Genomic DNA, 19,776 nt, shown 5'->3' on the forward strand with positions numbered 1-19,776 from the left:
GATAGCCCGCTCCGCAAAACATTGTGGCCAAACCCTGCGTCAGCAGGCGCAAACACATTAAACTGATACATCTTCATGAAGATATGCACAGAGGACCAGGTGGCCGCCTCACATAGTTTATCCACAGAAGCCCCATGGCGCATGGCCCAAAACACCCCCCACAGAACGAGTGGGGTGAGCAGTGATCCTCGCTGGCTCAGGTCTGTGTGAGCTCACATAAGCATGCTTAATCATGGACTTAATCCAATGACAAATGGTTTGCTTGGTGGCCAGCCAACCCCTCTATTGGGAATCATACAGAACAAAGAGGGAATTTGTCTTTCTGCAAGACGATGTTCTATCTACATAAAATTGCAAGGCCCTAATGACATCCAAGGATGCAGGGAAAGAGGACTCGAAGGAAGATGAAAGATCCCTTTGTTGAGTGTCGAGATGAAGAGGAGACCCTGACCACTGCCGCAGAGGTCCCATTGGAATCTGCGAGAGTGGAACAGACCGTGTGGAAGGGTCTTGAATGTGGACACCATATACCCCAGGAACTTCATGGCTAAAAAAATGGATGGGCAAGAATAATGCAGGAGTCTCCAAAAAAATAATAATAAATAAATAAATAATAATTAAAAAAAAAAAAAAAAAAAAAAAAAAAAAAAAAATCGATGACGAGCAGGTCCTAAACAATCCAAGATGTAGCTTCTGGATATAACTTCTAAGACCCAATTGCCTCGTGATGTTGCCGCTCACTGATCCTGAAACAAATGTATGTACTCATTTTTTGTATATATAAATGTAGGCGGCCCCCAACCCCCGCACGAGGGGAGGGAGAAACCCCTCATGCTGAGGGTTTTTCCGAATTCTTGAAAACTGGGCTTCTCTTACAAGACGACCCCCTGCCTCTGACAGCTTATCCCCGGGATCCTTGGGTGCTGACTATACTTGTAGACTGATCTCTGGAAACCAGGTTTCCCCAAAAGAACTGCCAAAATGAATCAAACCTAGGGGCTCGTCCTCTAGGAGCATTCACTGGTAGGGAAACACTCCTCTCTCTCCACCGTCACTGCGGCAGCCTCCTGCGCTCCACCAGTCCCCACTTCACACACACCCCCCTCTGGTCCTGCTGACCCACAGGAAGTTTGACAACACATTTAGAGCAAGCGTCAAACTTCACTCTTGCACTGTTACCTTTGTCAGACATAATGACACAAGTTATTTATTTTTTATTTAGAAAACACAGTCACACTACAGAGTGAAAGGAAATACACTTGTCTTGTCCCTGGCTAATGCCCCAAAACAGTAAAATAACTCTGTTTTATATATCACTATATGAAGAAGTGAGGTCTGACTAAATGCTAAGAGAATTCTATGATAAAACTCAGTGTTTGGACACTCAAAATGTCCGATCAGTGAAAAACAATTCCTATATGTAGTATATGAGGGAAGTTAAACAATAAAAAAACCCTCAGGGGACTAAATTGAAGGATGGTCAACAATTGCAGAGGGCAGTAGTCATTAACAGCTGAAAAGATTGCCAACGGAGTGCCCACAGTCTCTGCCAGGACTTCACTGTGCACTGTTGAGTACTGGCACGTAAGTTTCCCGTTATGGGAAGCATGAGTATGGAGGGAGCCTCTAGTAAACTTGCTCCCTGCACAAAGTTAGTAAGCTCCTCCAGGTCTCTATCACGGTGCTCAGAGTACCTCTCCTAAAGTACTTTGATCGGAGTCACCACCAGCCTTCTTTCAGGAACTGTCCTTCTGGCCACAAAAATCTAAGTCAGTAACTCGGCTTACCACCGCATCGCTATTTTGGCACAGAGCATGCATTCCCTGTGACCGTACCGGTAAGAAATGTGACTTTCTGCTGCACTCTGCGTTTGTGGCAGCTGGTAGTTTAAGTCCCAACTTGCCAACAGCCTGGGGGTAAAGCAATTGGCCAAGGGCCCAGAGCTGATTTACTGATAGTAGCAGAACATATTCCGGAGGCCCCAGAATATGTGGGTCAGCTATCCTTGGATGCGTTTTTGGTCACTTCCAAACTTTCGGGCCATGTCATTACGGCCTGCCGCGCCTTATGGCTGCTCACTTTGTCGGCAGACACAGACTCCAAACGCATGTTAGAATCCCTACCGTTTAATGGCCTCACTTTGTTTGGCTCTGAGCTACAACATGTCATGCAGGTGGCCACTGGGGGTAAGAGCAGCTTCTTTACCATCTGCTTCACCAAGCCTAGACAGGCATGCATTTGTCCTTTCACACATTAGAAAAATCTTGGGGGGCTCCCTCCAGGGGACAGTTCTCCACTTCACGGGGGGTACACCACAGGGGCCGGGGCACAGTTAGACGTGGGCCTCCCCAACTCTGTGACAAGACCTCGGCGTGACAGGATCTCTCACCCCTTCGCCATGGTGGGGGCCTGTCTGTTCCACTTCCAGCACCAGTGGTGGGCCTCAACAACAGATGCCTATGTGCTGTAACTGTGACTCGGTGTTGTCATCGACTTAATGCAGTTTCCCGACCATCAATTCTTCACCAGAGCCCTGCCCTCTTGTGCTTTCGAGCGCCAGCCACTTCAGGTAGCCATCAGAAACATTCTCTCCTTGGAGGTCATTGTTCAGGTTCCGCATCCAGAGAGGTTTGGGGTTTTACTCCAACCTCAGCCTGGTTCCCAAACAGACAGTTCCTTCCGGCCAATCTTGAACTTGCAGACCTTCAGACAGGTCTGCGTACTCTGATTTCAGAAGTGATTGCAGGCATGGAGCAAGCAGAATTCCTTGCATCCATCGACATCAAGGATGCTCACTTACACGTGCCCATTTGGGAGGGGCACAAGTGCCTCCTCCGTTTTGCAGAAAGAGACCGCCATTTTCAGTTCAGGGTCCTATTCTACAGCCTGGAAACAGCCCCACGGGTGTGCAAGATGATGGCAGTCATGGCGGGTATACTGCGCTACCAGGGGTCACGATCTTACCCTACCTGGACGATCTGTTACTGAAAGCTCTGTCTGCATCGCTGCTTTGCAACACATTCAGCTAACATGTCCCTTTCTGAAAGCTCATGGCTGGGTACTAAACTTATCCAAGTCCTCTCTTAATCCAGCACAACAGATGTGCTTCCTGGGTCTCACCTTAAACACAGTCACCCAGAGTGTGTACCTCCCAGGTGACAAGATTCTGTCACTGTTACACAAGACCAGGTCTTTTCGGGCACGGAGACAGGTCTCTCTTCTCAGCTGCTTGAAGCTGCTGGGGTCCATGGTATCGGTATTCAAGGTGGTGTTCTTTGCGCAGCTCCACCAATGACCTCTTCAGAGGGAGACCCTCCAGAAATGGTCCGGATCACCCCAACATTAGAACAAACAGATCATCATCCTGCCTAGGGCCACATGCCTTTCCCTTTCATGGTGGCTCACCAGAACCAATTTGAAAAAAAGCCAGTCCTTTTGTGCATGGGTATGGACTCTGGTCACCACATACGCTAGCCTAGATTACTGGGGCGGAGTTGTCTGTCCTCTTAGGTTTCAGGGCCTCTGGACTCCTCAGGAGGTGACACTGCCAATCAATGTACTGGAACTCAGGACGGACAACAGAACCCTGGTTAAGGGGCGGCGGTTCCTGACCGGGAGACCTCTGAGTATCCAATCAGACAATGCCACGGTCATTGCTTACTTAAACCATAAGGGGGGAATACGCAGCTGTATGGCGATGCGGGAGACAGGGAAGATCGTGTCTTGGGTGGAACGCCACATTCCAATGATCTCAGCCATTTTCGTCCCAGGAGTAAAAAACTGGGTCCACCCCGGGGAATGGTCCCTCCACAAGGAGAGGTCTTTGCGTTTCTGGTACAGTGTTGGGAACGGCCAGAGATTGACCTCATGGTGCCCAGACTGAACTTCCGAGTCCCTATACACTGCTCGAAGTCCAGGGATCCGGGAGCAGGATACACGGATGCCATGACGATTTTGTGGCGCTTCAGGCTGGTGTACCGGTCCCCCCCCTTCCCAATCCTCCAGTGGGTGCTCAAAAAGCTGAAAATGGAATGCTGATTCCCACCATTCTGGTGGCTCTAGTTTGGCGGCCCCAAGCCTGGTACTCAGACATTCAGGAAATGGCGATAGGCTCTCCCTTCTGACTGCCTCCTCGTCCAGACCTTCTGGGTTCAGGATCCTCTTCATTGCCATTCCTTAGTCTGACTTTGACAACATGGTTGTTGAAACCCAGCTGCTCAGGGCAAGAGGGGTCTCGCCAGGGGTGCTCAGGACCTTCTTCCTTGATCATTTATTATAAGGTCTGAAAGGTTTACATTCTCTGGTGTGAGCCTTAGGGATTCCACACTTCCTTGTTCAATCTATCCCATTTGCTCTCCTTTCTGCAGGCAGGCCTAGATAAGGGACTGTGGCTTGCATCTCTGAAACTTCAGGAGGTGCCTGCTCTCTCTTTTTCACCACGACTTTCACTATTCAGGGATGTTCAAATGTTTTTGCAGTGAGTGTTACACATTCAGCCCCCCTTTGTCCACTCAGTGGAACCATTGGACCTCAATCTAGTGCTACATTCGCTCACCAGGGTTCTGGTGGATTTACAGTATGCGACTTGGAGGGTGGTGTTCCTGTTAGCCATAGCCTCTGCTCTGAGTGTCTCAGAGTTTGGAGCGCTGTGCTGCAATCCTCCCTTTTTGGTGTTTCACTCGAATAGAGCGGTGCCCTGCACTAAACCATCCTTTGTACCAAAGGTGGTCTCCAGATTGCATCTGAATCAGGAAATTGTGGTGACAGCGTTCTGTCCTTTGTCCAGATCTTTGAGTGAAACTTTACCTCTGTTGGATGTGGTCCGGGCCCTCCAATGCTGTATCACTCGCACGACTTCGGTCTCCAAGACATATGACCTCTTCATTCTTTATGACACTCAGAAACAGGAATGGCCTGCACACAATCAGTCCATTGCTTGCTGGATAACATCTACCATTTGTTTAGCTTATTATTGGGATTTTTACTCACTGTAAAAGCTGTATCTCTGACTCCACTGCGCATCCTCCCTTTGTCCTGACTGAGATTCTGTTGTTGTTAAGATACCTAGTTCTGGTTATGCCTGTTGGCTGTCTCTTCTATGCTTGGTTATACAAAACTGAATCTGTTTCCAGAGAGGAGAGGCATAGTATAGGAGAAGTATATTCTAAACAAGTTATAAGTGCCTAAACTCCTAGTTCACCTACTATACCACAATGTCTTGCAGTGTCCCCCAATGGAGTCAGAGAAACAGATTTTACAGTGAGTAAAAATCCCATTTTTACCTATATCAGCACAAGCCACACATGCACACACTGTATGAATATAGCAAGAGATATTACTGGGGAAAAACAAAACAAAGCTGCACAGAATTTTTTCTTAGAGAAATATGCTTTCCACTCAAATGTAGTATAATGGAAAAAGTGGAACCTGTGAGTCAGTCCACAAAAATCTGCTTTGGAGTTCCTTTCAATACAACTGGTCTACTGGAATAGAGGTTGAATTAAAAAAAAACTAATTTATCAATGTTTTTTTCCCCCTTTTACATTGAGTGCTAAAAACAAAAAATATTTACATGGAGTACAATAAAGATGCATTTACTTGTGTAACATTGCAATGGCTTCTCTGGTTTTCAGTTGATCAAGTCCAAACGTTAAGGCAAAGCGCCTTGCAAGTTCTTTTATGCCGCTGAAAGTTGGTGACGATCGGTCAAAGTTATAGCTATGTTCCTGGATCATCTCATTGAAAAGCTGTGCAGAACAAAACACATTTTAGTCTAGTCTGAATTTATCAGTTTTGCACAGTTTTAACTATTTTCACTGACATTTTAAATTGGCATTTGATAACATTATGCATTTTAAAAAACACATAAAAAGTAAAATGTGCAAAAATGTAGTAGACTTAGTTCCCTAAACTATTAAGCTATAAAAAACACCAAACACATTGGCTAGTGAATGCAATTTTGCTTTTTCCTTCATCATTTACTTGTATTAACTATGGAAACACTGGGAGTAAAACAAGATCCCCCCTACTATTGTTCATGCATGTGTGATTTTGAAGCAACAGTAGTGGGCACAAACTAGTCAAATAGTGTAATTTTTGTAAAGCAAAGTCACTTGATTGTATCAAATAATACATTTATATTAACACCCAATTAACCAGAGCACACAAAAAAACTGCTTACTTGTTGTAAACTAAGGATGAGCGTCTTTGCACATTGAATTTTGTCAATCGCCCGGGTTTTACTCATGGTTTCTTTGATGATATCCCCATAATCATTGTAATACTACAAACAGGAAGGAAGAAAAAAAAAACACAGATTACAAAAGACCAACTAAACAAAAGCACAATGATAAGTTAAGAGGCTTCTAAAAGCAAATGTGATACTCTCTATCAAAACACTTTATACTAGTTTGAATGCTAGAACTAAGTGTTTTTATTTGTCATTTCTAACGTATATGGCTCTTCTTACCTACTATATATTTCCTACATGTTTTGATGATCAAGTACAGGAAATAGTAAAAAGTTAATGGCTAGAGCTACATTTGGCAAAACTCATTTTGTACATACCCTCATATACTGTTTGAAAATGTCTGCAGCCGTATTCATTTCAACCACATTATATACTATGAGCTTGCAGAAAGCTGCAAGTAAGTTTCTTCTTTTGTGCAAAGCTTCAATTTTACTGGCTTCATCATCTTGCTGACCATCTAAAAGAAAAAGAAGCAGAAAGTCACTTAAAAACGAATCAACATAAAAATAAATGTAAATTTAAAAAAAATAAACAAAAACCGATGGATAGTGACTGGATCCCACTTGACAAAATTTCACATTTTATAATATTGGAGCTTGCGCAATGCAGAAGTCCTATTACTTTAAGCTAACATTTCCTTCCAAAGACTGACGGACTAAGTTGCATGATCATCTGTGAATGTATGTGTTACGGCAGATTAGCAAAAAGTATTTCTCCAGACACTTTGTGCCGCTTTAGAAATTAAAAATACTAACAGCTGACTATACAAATGTTAAATATTCATTATATTAACAGAGGAACATACATGGTTGCATTAGTATGAGCATCAAAACAAAAATGTTAATTTTATATTATGTCAACATCTAATGCTATTGAAAGAAAGTGGTTTTCACACAGTGCCTCAGACAGACCAGCACAGTGAAAAAACCTGTCATTTATAGAGGATATATTACATTATATTGCGCAATGTCAAAAACAAAGCTTTGAATAGTCTCTAAGGAATAATGAGATATTTGTACTTAAATTTAAAATATTTTCTCAAGAGTCCATTGGGGGGCATTGGACATGTGAACAGAAAGGCTCAGATAGGAGACTTTCACTTTAAAATGACTAGGTTTGAAATTCCTCCCTCTCTTTACAAGGAGCTAACAAAGACCACAGGACAGAACAGAACAGAACAGAACAGAGTGAGCGAGGGAGAGATCATCCTATGAAAACAATTAACTTCATTTTTTCATTAAGATGAACTAAAGGGTGGGTGTGCATTGTCCCCCAATAAACACAGGGAAAAGGATTTAAAAGTACAAAATTCCATTTTTCTATTTCATCCTATTTGGGACACTGGACCTTTGGTATGTCATAAAACTGCCCATATTGGTGGGTATGCTAAGAAGTTTTGGTGCACAGCACCTTTTGTCCAAAACTAGTATATTTGTATGTAAAAATATTGAACTATTAAAACCTTGCACCAAGGATACGTTGGCTGTTCCAACACAGTTGCTCAGTTAGGCCACAAAAGAGGCACTCAATGGTAGAATGTGCATTCACATTGACAGGAAAAAGACGTTCTCCCCAATGTAGGCTTATCAAATTACAGAGGTAAATCAATTTAGCAGCTGTTTGCTTCGACACAGACCATTCTCTCGTGGGCACGATAGAGAACTAAAAGACCATCAATTTTGCTAAATGCAAGAGTCCTTTTAACATATATTCTTAGAGTCCTAGTATCATCTAAGGAATGAAGAGATCATCCTTCCTTCTCAGTGTGATGTCAGGATCACAATGTCACATTTAAGCTATTTGAGCATTGTATTGAGGTTCCACATGCATTACTCACTGTGAAAAATAATACACTTCTGGGGAGGTGGGGTGGGAGAGAGAAAGACAGAAAGCGCAAAGACCTGAACCTTCTAGGAACTAAATCTCAATCTATTATCCAAACCCTCCTACAAAAATAGACACAAAATGAAAAGTGGATGTAAACTACTACTTCTGACACTAAGAAGCAGAAATCTTACAAACCCTATCATCATTTTTCAATTGACAGACTTTGCAGCCATGAGAGTGATCCTGATGAAATTATTTAAAAATCCCTTTGCCTTAAAAATCATGGCTTCAACAGCCACACCTTTCAAGCCAGTTGCTTTAATTCCTGATGATAAAGCTGTCCCTTAATAGGTTCTGTCTTAGAAAATGTCACCATAATGGACCTACCAACATTCTGACAATACCCATGTACTATGATGGTCGTGGCTAGTCTGGTGCTACCAATAGCACCCTGTCCCCTTCTCTTTTGACATTCTTGAGAATGCGTGGAAGCATTGCCACTGGAGGGGACAGATAAATCCATTGAAATTTTCACAGAACCAAAATTGCCTCTACCAAATATGCCTGCGAGTCCCTTGTTCTCGAGCAGAATAGCTCCACCTTGTGGTTTATTAGAGATACCATCATGTCGACATCTGGCTCACCCCATCTCTCCACTTTGCTGAAAAACGTCTGAATTTAGAGCCTATTCTGAGATACAGTGCATGCATAAAAAAAAAATCTACCTCCCAGTTTTCCAACCTGGGATGAGCACAGCTGGTATTGCTGGAACATTTAGTTGCACCTAATTTTTTTTGTTTCCTTCATTGCAAGGAAGCTCTTGGTGCATCCCTTATGGTGACTCCTGCTGAGGCTTTGTCTGACTGAATAGTTTTGGCCTTTTCCCACTATATAAGATGTCCTCGAACTACAGCGTTTAACATTTTAAATTCTAGCACATTTAATTGAAGAACGGCTTCCAAAGGGTAATACTGTCAATGAACAATGGCAGGCCTCAAGTCTCGAAGGCTGGCATCTGTTGTTCTGAATGTCCAGTCTCATATGTTAAAGAGATTTCCCTTGTCGAGGTTGTCAACACCCATACACCATAGTAGAGACTGATTCGTCCTTGGACAATCTCTGATGAATTGATTAGCCAAAAGATAGTTTGACTTCTTCCATTTGATACGAATTCGATCTGGTACAAGCCTTTAATGCAAAACAGCTGAAAACCTGAGAATTAATAGAGACTACTAGTCTGCGTAGCAAGACTATTTTGTCTTCCAGGAAGAACGCCCACTGCTGTCAGGCGCCAAACAGCAAGCCCAAAAAGACAAGCTTCTGAGTCGGAACTAAATTGGACTTCTGATAACTGATGATCCACCCATGAGATTCTAATGTCTTTGCTGTCTCCCACACATAAGCCTGTGCACAATGAGTACAAGGTGTCCGCACCTTACTGTCCATTTGGAAATTTGTAGCGAAATTTTGAACAAGTAAAAAAAAACCTCAAGGATGCCATCTCTCCAGATTTACCAGAAAGGACAGATCAAAATACTGGCAGTTTACTGCAAAGCACCCTACTCTCGTGGGCAACTTAAATAAATTGGAACTATATGTGAAATTCGCCACCGCAGGTCAATTCTTTTTTTTTTTTTTTTTTTTTTTTTTTTAAGTCCAATCTTCTGGTTGAGCCCCTATATCCTCAAGGTCCAGTGTCCTCAAACTTCTTACCTCCATCCGGGTGATCAACCCAACCCAATTGAAACTTGCCCTGGCCAAGAGCGTGTTAATGGACATACGATTCCAGTAACACAAAAAGAAGACTGCCTTGACAGGAGGAAAGAAAATCTCAGGAGCATTAAATACATGGGGACTCCTCTCGCCCCTGATGAGACAGCCTTTCTTAAAATTAGAATTAATGTTGATGGGACTAGAATCGAGCCAAACATGGACAGGTTTTGTAGGAATCAAAATAAGCTATAATTTCCAAACAGATCCAGTGACAATCATAATACTTAGAAGTACAGAGAGATTTCAGGAAAAATCTGGAGCACTAAAATTATAGGCTCATAAAAGAGCATATTCGTCTTTTACGACACAAATTGCAAATTGTCTACATTTCTGCAACACTGTCTTGATTTAAGATAGCTAACTAGTCTTAAACCTGAGTGTTTGGTTTGTGGTGCAATGTAACACATTATTTATTTACCTGAACTACTGTTATCATCATCCTGGTCAATGAACACGTGATCCAAAATAAAGCTTAGCAGCTCTGACTGCAACGAGGAGTCTGGGGAATACACAAGTGGTTCCAATACTTCACGACCCCCAACTACAATCTGATGGCTAAAGATCATTAGCACATCACAGAGAATAGTGAATGCCTAAAAATAAATATTGTGGGAGAAAAGTAATGATGTGCGCTGTTAAACACCGTAATAATACATTTACAATGGACTACAACATTAAGGCATTAAAGTACTAAAAGTATGGCCCTACATACCAAAAGAAGTTGGAAAGCACAGCTTTAACTAATCAAGATGGCTATCTAAGCCACCGATTTTTTTATTAATACTAACATAATTTGTTTCAATCTACATGCTCCACCCAATGATTACCAACCTGTTCTTTTACAGCAGTGTGCACATTGGTAAGGTAATGCTGACATATTTGGCAAAACACCCTCATTTGTCTCTTTAATGTTATCAATTCTTCCTAAAAATAAAAGCAAATTGTATCAGAAAATGAGTATCTTGCAAATAAAGTAGATATAGAGATATATAAGTAAGGAAATACCTTAGTTGAGCCAGCCTCTGATATCTTTGCCAGCTGCCATAGAATAACATAATGGGTACACTGTAAAGCGTGAATGACAATCTGAAATAGAACATTATAAAACATTAGGAATTCTGATATTAATTCACTATATAAATAGATAATGTACATATAGCTTGCTGTAACACTAACCTGTTCTGGCATGTCACCATTTTCAATACCAGTTTTCAATAGCTTATAATTGCTACTGAATAAGTCCCACCTTGAGAGATCATGTGCACTGAAAAACATACAACAGCATCTATCAATTCCTAGGAGTTATTTCATTTCTTAGAATAGATGTTTACCATTTTACACTAAATACATCCATTAACATCAGATTTTGTTGTGTCAAACATGTGACCACAGCCACTATTATGAACACTAGGATACTGTATACGAGTCAACCAAGACAACTATAGCCAGGTCCCCTTTTCTCTCACCCATTGCACTTGCTGTGGAATTTTTATAACAGAATAAAAATGTTAAACTTGAAACCCTGGCACTATTGCAGCTTGTGGGTTAAATGTGTAGGTGTGCATTTTGTTAAAAAGAATGTAAAAGTTTAATATATGTTTTAAAATGTTTTTGAAAATTGATTTAACACTTACACCTGTGGTCCAGTGGGAATTGAGGCACATCTGGTAGTGTTATGCAGGCGTTCTGGTTCTGAGAAATGGGAACCAGATTGCTGGTGTGCCAGCAAAGCACAAAGAACAATGCAACAATTCAAGCTTAAAGATCATCATCATCATTTATATAGCGCCACTAATTCCGCAGCGCTGTACAGAGAACTCATTCACATCAGTCCCTGCCCCATTGGAGCTTACAGTCTAAATTCCCTAATATAGACACACACTCACACACACAGACAGAGAGACAGACAGAGATGGAGAGACTAGGGTCAATTTTGATAGCAGCCAATTAACCTACCAGTATGTTTTTGGAGTGTGGGAGGAAACCGGAGCACCCGGAGGAAACTCACGCAAACAAAGGGAGAACATACAAACTCCACACAGATAAGGCCATGGTCGGAAATTTACCTCATGACCCTAGTACTGTGAGGCAGAAGTGCTAACCACTTAGCCACAGTGCTGCCCATTAAGTATAAGGAGTTCAGGGTACCAGGCAGAGCATTGACTTATGTCGCTGGGATCAACACAGAACAGATGAGTGTGTTAAGCTCTTATCTGTAGACCATGCTTCCTGGGGCCCCTAATGAATTATGTGGTCTCTACTAGAAGATGATCAGGGAGTGTACTGCCCTGTGGTCTGGCTACTATCCCTCTGAAGTCAATTTGGCCCTTGGAGGAGACACTGATCCTGAAAGGCACGTTTAGGTGGGAGATTTAAAAATAACTCTACCAACCCTCACTTAGTTGCACCAAGTGAATTGTGTGTTGAAACAGTACATAAAGAGCAGCAAAGCCCCATGTAAAGTGTGAATACATCTAAAAAGGTTTTTGTGTGTAACGGCTATTTTAAGGGTTATTGATGAGCAATAAACACTACTATGCCTAAAGATTCTGCTCTATTCCTGCAAGCCATCTATACCTACAGCCTTAACATGAAACACAGATAAGAGGTAGCGCAGTCATCCATCCTTCGGCTGTCCAGTATTGAACCCAGTATCTACACAAAACAACAAGAAGCAGGTGCTTATGAAGGAGCCTGATGGTGGCAGGGACTATTGTCTTACAACTAAGGGCAGCACTGTGGTGCACTATAAACAACTAAAGTCACTGAGTGTCTGGTGGCCAAGTAGCACCAGTAGAAGTAGTGAGTAAAGGCAGATTACTGACAGTAAGAGAAAGCCCATGACAAAACTTCTTCCCTCTGATAGGATGGTAGAGTAAGCCCATCTTGTCACAGTCACTAAAACTGTGACTGACCCTGAATAAAGTACACTTTGTCAACACTATATTCTGAAAACTAGCGATTTCTGGTGCTGAATATGGGAAGAATCATTGAAAAGTAAATTTTATCTGGTCAATTAGGGAAGAAACTCTCCGGTCTGCAAGATTCAGGTGATGTTCCAATGAATATCAATATTTCAGACTAAAAAATAAAAATAAAAAAACACTCCAACTGCTTTTGCTGAAGGCAGTTGTGCCAACACACGAGAATTTTTTGGTTTTGCCCTGTGGGTGGAGCTTAACTCAAACTTAACTTAAACCAAACATGAAAATAAATAGACCTACATCTGTGTATTAGTATCAATATACAGAAAAGGATATAAAACAAAGAACCTTCATAAAATGAATAAGAAACTTACTTGTGGAAAGCAGTTATTCTCTTTAGTGTCGAAAGAACTTGGTAAGCATCATCCTCATCTGGTTCTTCTTCCTGAAAAAGATCATCAGAGAGGTGACCAATAAGAGTATGCAGTATAAAAATTACATGAAGTTGTAAAGAATGTTTCAGGAAAACTTTGTTTAAAGTAATATTTTTTAAAACTAAACTATTGCCACAATGTCATTCTCAATCACATGAATATGGTTGGTTAACTTTCCTATAAGCAACATAGTATGAGAATGCATTTAGTTGTAGTTAATTGAGTATATGAGCTTGAAGTCAATAAAAAGTGACTTTTCCCCTCTACAGCTCTCATGCAATTTCCTTATACAGATTCAGTAAATTGCCATAACAAACAGACATGCCTTGTGATCTGTATACTTTCCAACTCTTATAGTTGACATGGTTTATCATACTCTCTCTACACAAATTTAACAAATCAAACTTCATCCTTCTGTGCAGTTATTGCTACTGGGAGCAACCATTATAATAAGCCACATTTGCCATAGGCTTTGCCCATCTTTTTAATTATATTGACTCCTCTTTTCATTCAAACATTTCTTACAATACTAACATTTATAGAGCAAATGAGTCCCAAATTAATAATTGCTGCAATAGATGTATAAGAAAATTTGTTTGCATGGAATAAAATAAAATATACATGAGAATAAAAATGGATTATAATTTAGCTTAGAAGTTACAGATTTCAACTGTAGAAACACAAAAATCCAACAAACCTCCTGCAGAAAGTCTTCAAGAAGACGATTGAACTTATCTGCTAGTTCATCAATTAACTGACTCTTTGCAATGTCCACTCTATTAAATATTGTGAACTCCTCATTGCAGAGTGCATGATAAGTTTTGGAACATGCTTCCAAGACGTCCGTGTCTGTATGTTTTTCCACAATGTTACGGATCTGACGAAGTAATGCTTCTAAATGCTTAATTTAAAAGAAAAAAAGAAAAACAGTTTAGCGAGACATCAATTGTTGGTTTCTGTTCAAATTAATATTAATATTAATACATAGGGGGAATTCAATTGGGCAAGTTACGAGTAATGCAACGTGGCCTGCGCGTTATTACGCTAATTATGCACTGTATTGCCGTTATTACGGTAGTTTCAACGCCGACTTTTTGCTTGCAGCTCCCTGAGCTGCGACCAGAAAGCCAGGTTAAAACTACCGTAATAACGGTAATAGTTTTAACGCCGCGGAAATTCGGGGGGGGGGTGGGGGGGACGGACTGAATTCCCCCCATAGAGCTAAAACAATAAAGTGCTGATTTCAAGCTTTTAGTAGACTAATTAGTTGACCGCCTTAGAGAGTGTTCAGAAGAAAGAAAAAAAAAATAAACAGCTCAGTGTATAAAAATTATAAAAAAGATGAACTTTTAGTCTACTTCTAATACTAGAACTTGGTGAGGCCATATTTGACGACAATAGCTAATTTTGTTGAAAAGGAAATTATGTTTACTTGACATACACCGTACTAGCAAGTAACCATAAAAACTATACCAATCTTAAAAACCACAAGAAAAAGTTCTTTATAATCCCCGGTACAATGTTACCTTTTCTAGACGCCCAGTTGTGTAGATTTCCAAGTCAAAATATTGTGGCAACTGCAGAAGGTTTGTCACCTTCTCTGCATCAACAGAATACTAAAAAAAGTATAAAAATATAACATGTAAATTACCAGTACACTTTTAGCAATATTTGTCACATAGCAAATATAAAATGTAAATCACGCAATGCAAGTTTTACACATGTGCTCATACAATCAAAATAGATTTGGGAATTTTATCAACACGAAATATTCAATGTGAAAAAAGCAATAACTCGATTGTCAGGTCCCCTTGAATTTTACCTGCACATGCTTCAGGGAATGTTACTTGTGCTACTGGTGAAATGTGCTAGTGTGTACTGCAAAATGTACAACGCAATGTTCAGTGCATTAAATGCCTTGCACAAATGTATTAAATATATAAATCATGGTAAAGTTACAAGTAGAATGAAAAGATTACTCAGTCTGGATGACGGCCTACTGGGTTTAAGGGTCCTTGCCGTTTATAGGCTGCCTAACACGATCTCGAGGACTGGTAATGGGAGGAGGCAGGGCTGAGAAAACCATAGTATATCACATGAAACCTGCAGGATTGAGTGTGAGAGAATTGGAAAGGTGGTATTCAGACAACTACAAGATGAATCACCATGTGAGGGCTGGAGAGCAGCAGAACTAGACCTCTTTCAAGTAGCTCCAAAAGTATTCAAATGAATCCAGAAGGTGCTATGGCCTCTGGGAGCCCCAGGCAACAAAGCACTAAAGCTGAACTCAAAGGATTCTGCCAGCAACAGCTGCCTTGAGATCTAGGTACCATCCTCCTGGAGCCATAATGCAGCTTAGTGACAGCCAAATGGTGAAGGGGGGCTAAAATCCCTCATCCTGACAGTCCATGTACAGGGGGAGAACACACTTTCCTGCCACTGAGAACATGTAAAGCATGGGCCTGACTGTTTCAAGAGAACAATAAGGAAATCAGCCTGAATTGATTCAAGGGACAGGGTGACTGGATTACACTCTACCCATCTGAAAAACAACTGGATATTTATGAGTAATTAAAGGATTTCTTCTAAAAGGCAAGACACCTTCTGTAGCGGAGGTCCAGACAGCAGCCCTAGAAAAATAACTAGCTGAGCAGGTATTAGTTTGGATTTTTTGACATTGGCTTATCCAGTTATGGGACTCCAAGTTCTGAGCTGTCACTCGCAAATGGTAAAGGGTCCTGTCTTGATTAACAGGTTGCTGAGATAAAGAATGAATACTCCCTGTATCTCAGAAGAGCAGCCATAACTACCACACTCTTCGCGAACACTCTTGAGCGTTGTCACCTTGCCGAACGATAGAGACTGAAATTGATAATTATGAGATAGAACTGAGAAACTGAGAAGGCATTGATGATCTTCCACAGATTTGTAAATACAAGCATCCCATGGAAATCATGATCTTGTTCCGATCCATGCTGTTAATGACAGACCTTAGACTTTATCTTGAACTTGTTCTTCCAAAGCTGGACGTTTAAGAATTTCAAGTTCAAAATGGACCAAAGAGACCAGTTGGGCTTTTGGACAAAAAATATTTTAATAGCATGAAAACACACTTCTGCTCTTCTGGGACTACCCCTAAGGTGACTAAAGACTGAAGGGTCTCCACAGAGCAAGTCTTTTTGATTTGTCTCTACTGCCTGTGTGGGGACATCAGGAGATATATGCTGTAACCCAGATCTACAATTCCTCTCACCCAGGCATCTAAAGTGGAACTGAACCACTGATCCCGAAGGAAAAGTAGACGGGCTCCGACCACAGGTGCTCTTGAGTGGGCAGATTTCCTTAGCTTTACCTTAGAAACAAAGCATGTGGCCTGGTTAATAATCCTGTCCAGTTCAGAAACAAATGAAATATTACCTGCAAAAAGTAAAGACTCTGCATCTGTTCACAGGCTTTATGTCAGAGTGCACAGAGCAGACGACAACTGAGGCAGAAATTGAAGCTCCAATGAGACCAGCAACAAGAGCTGTATCGACCAGATACTTTGATGCCTCCCCGAAATAGTCAAGCAATGTTAACAAGTCAGACTTTAAGGCCAAATAATCACTTACTTCAACTTCCTCCCTAGAGGGAAAACTCAGTTTGATCCTTTCCAGGACTGGATTGGTGCATCTGGGGCCCAGCTGTAGATGTAGACTCTAAAATCCTCTCCAAGGATGAGGAAACCTTCACTAAGCCCTGAACTTATTTTACTAGGATTGTAAGAGGGAGATTGAAGGATTAACATCTTCACTCACCCCTTTGGCATGTATTGCCAGCTGTGCGAGTTCTGTAATAGGCTGAAATGGGTTGCAGCACCACTAGCTTCCAGCCTTACATGCGGCATGTAGGGTGTCTGTCACTAACTGTCTACTAGGCAATTTTGCCTTACACTTTCAACACAAACATAAATGAAGATGTCCCATCAGATTTAACACTGAAACAACTCCCTTTATCAAACATGACAGAAAAATATGAGGAAGGAGAACATCTGTAGTACATAATCAAGAGAGTACAAAGACAGACCTAGACCCCGGGGGAACAAACCACAAAAATAACAAATCCCCACTCTATAAGTTCCCTGCAGGGACAGATAGAGAAACTGAGCAGCAGCCGCGGAACCTTATGGAAAAAGCCTGTCAAAAATGAGGTGAAAGCTGACAGGCTTAGCCCCCAAGCCCTCGACCCCACCTAGGCCAGTACTCACATTAGCCAACATCCTAGAGGATAGCCCCACCCATCCAATATTATACCAGCAATGAAGGAACTGCAGTATTCCTCTGTGCAAGCCACGATTGCAGGGAGCTGACCACGACTCAAAACACCCCCTTCATCCACTCTGGGGACACTGCTACCATGGGGTTGTATGAGCGTGCATGGAGTTGGCACTTAAATAGTTAACAAGTAAATTTGCTGCCCCGACTCCTCCCCTCTGCAACTCCATAGACCTCAGTTTTGTTTAAGTGGTCAAAAAGTTGGGCTGTGTAGATACTGCTCTGCAGTATTGTTGGTAGCTTAGTGTTTTATTCTCTTTATTAGAGTTGTTATCTAGGATAGGAGAGGATGTGTGTAATTATTTACACTGTTCCTGATTGTTTGAATGAAAAGAAAGGAAAGAAAGTTAAGTGAAATAGTTCAACAGTGCAGTGTCCCGGCGGGTCCAGCACTGCCTTTGGCAGAGACGCCGGCATCGGTCAGTAAAGCAGTCATGTTGGGAGATACCAAGTCCTCCGCTGAGGCGGAGGGGGCACTTGGATCTCTTTCGGCCACAAGAGGAACAGCATCGCAAACATGAGCCATGTAATCGGAGGCTGCACAATGGATTGTGAGCACCAGAAAGCAGGTATCTCAGCAGGCAGAGTAAGGGGGGGGATCTTCCCCAGAGATGCAGAACCATCGAGGGAGGGGAGTGTGTGAGACCCCCCCTAACCTGTTTGTATGCCAGACTTTTGCGCCAAAATTGGCTTCTTAGACGGACTCCTCACGGTCTCCAGAGTGCAATGTCTGCTGCCAGCTCCCTATCCCTGACTCTCCTGGCAGGAAGAAGGCTGAGCAAAGGTTGACCTGTGGGGGACAACTGTATTATTCTGGGCAGCATACCATATTGAAAGTAGGGCATATTGAGTCTCTATATACTCAGTCTGCACCTAGGGTTCTGTCTTGGCACTTATTTCCATACATGCATTCTTAACACAGGCACTGCCTTTACTGTTTTGGGGACCATAGGCCAGGGTCAGAACAAGTAACTGTCTTACTGTGTTTATCTGTGGTGCTTGCAGATTCTGCATTTTCTGGTTTTGAAAAAAAAAAATAAAAAAAAAAACTATAGGATTTTTTATACTCACGATAAATCCTTTTCTCTGATTCTATCTGGGGGACACTGCTACCATGAGTTGTAGGTTAGGAGCGTGGGAGTTGGCACTTAACTAGTTAACTTGTTAATTGTAACCTGCTGACACACCCCTCCTCTCTCCAACCCCCTGTAGCTCCTCAGTGTAATTCTAAAGCCCCAAGGAAGGGTAGAAAAACCAATAAAAGACCAAACAGCAGAAGGGAGGAAACGCAGTGTGCCCCAGATGGAATCAGAGAAATGGATTTATCGCGAGTATAAAAAATCCTATCATCCTTCTGGGGGACACTACCATGGGGACTTACAAAAGCAGGAGGGACCACTCTGACTGCCCGGCCTGTAAAACACTATGGTCAAAGCTAGCGTCAGAAGACACAAAAACATTGAACTGGTAGAATTTGGTAAATGTGTGCACCTAGGACCAAGTGGTCACCCGGCATAGCTGTTTCGCTGAGACCCCATTCTGCACGGCCCAAGAAGCTCCCCACTGATCGGGTGGAATGGGCAGTAATGCGACTCGGTACAGGTCGGTTCACACTGATGTAACTTAATTGTTGATGAAAGTCATCTAGAAATGCTCTGCTTGGAAGCAGGCCAACTCCGTTTATGGGGATTATACAACACAAAAGGAGAATCTGAACACCTAATGTGTGCGGTCCGATGAACATATATGCGTAATGCACTGACCGCAGTCTGGTTATCGGGGTAGCAGTTTCTTGAAAAACTGCAACTACAATTTCTTGGTTTAAGTGAAACCCCGATACTACCTTGGGTTGAAAGGACGCAACAGTGTGGAGGGCCACACTATCATCATGGAAAATAAGGTATGGTTCCCTGCATGAAAGAGTCCCAAGTTCCAACACTCTGCGAGCTGATTCAATTGCTAACAGAAAAACCACCTTCCACGTCAAAAACTTAAGGTCTGTTGACTGTAAAGGCTCAAAAAGGAGCATTGGAAGTACCAACTTTAGATCCCATGGAGCAGTGGGAGGCACGCAGAGGGCTGATTGTACAACACCCCAGTTGGGTGGTCCTTAAGTCTGGCATGTCCGCCAACCGTGACTGAAAATAGACTGATAGGGACGAGACCTGAACTTTCAGGGAACCCATATTGCAAGAACATGTTGTAGAAAAGCCATTTAACGAGGTGGATTAAAAGTCGCAGTATGGTGTTCTCTA

The 19,776-nt window shown here is 42.0% G+C and overlaps 1 protein-coding gene across 2 annotated transcripts in view; it reads right to left on the minus strand.

The window, feature by feature from the left end:
- Nucleotides 1-19,776, minus strand: part of STAG2 (STAG2 cohesin complex component) — a 116,443-nt gene that overhangs the window by 19,565 nt on the left and 77,102 nt on the right. For both annotated transcript variants that reach the window (XM_075184368.1, XM_075184367.1), the window contains 10 exons: nt 14,735-14,824; nt 13,906-14,109; nt 13,149-13,219; nt 11,027-11,114; nt 10,856-10,936; nt 10,682-10,774; nt 10,269-10,443; nt 6,568-6,707; nt 6,182-6,283; nt 5,599-5,747 (listed from right to left, as the gene is read on the minus strand). In XM_075184368.1, coding sequence (XP_075040469.1) covers nt 5,599-5,747; nt 6,182-6,283; nt 6,568-6,707; nt 10,269-10,443; nt 10,682-10,774; nt 10,856-10,936; nt 11,027-11,114; nt 13,149-13,219; nt 13,906-14,109; nt 14,735-14,824 — 1,193 coding nt within the window. The remainder of the gene's footprint in view (nt 1-5,598; nt 5,748-6,181; nt 6,284-6,567; nt 6,708-10,268; nt 10,444-10,681; nt 10,775-10,855; nt 10,937-11,026; nt 11,115-13,148; nt 13,220-13,905; nt 14,110-14,734; nt 14,825-19,776) is intronic.

This window comes from Mixophyes fleayi, chromosome 9 (assembly GCF_038048845.1).
Source record: "Mixophyes fleayi isolate aMixFle1 chromosome 9, aMixFle1.hap1, whole genome shotgun sequence".
Taxonomy (NCBI): domain Eukaryota; kingdom Metazoa; phylum Chordata; class Amphibia; order Anura; family Limnodynastidae; genus Mixophyes; species Mixophyes fleayi.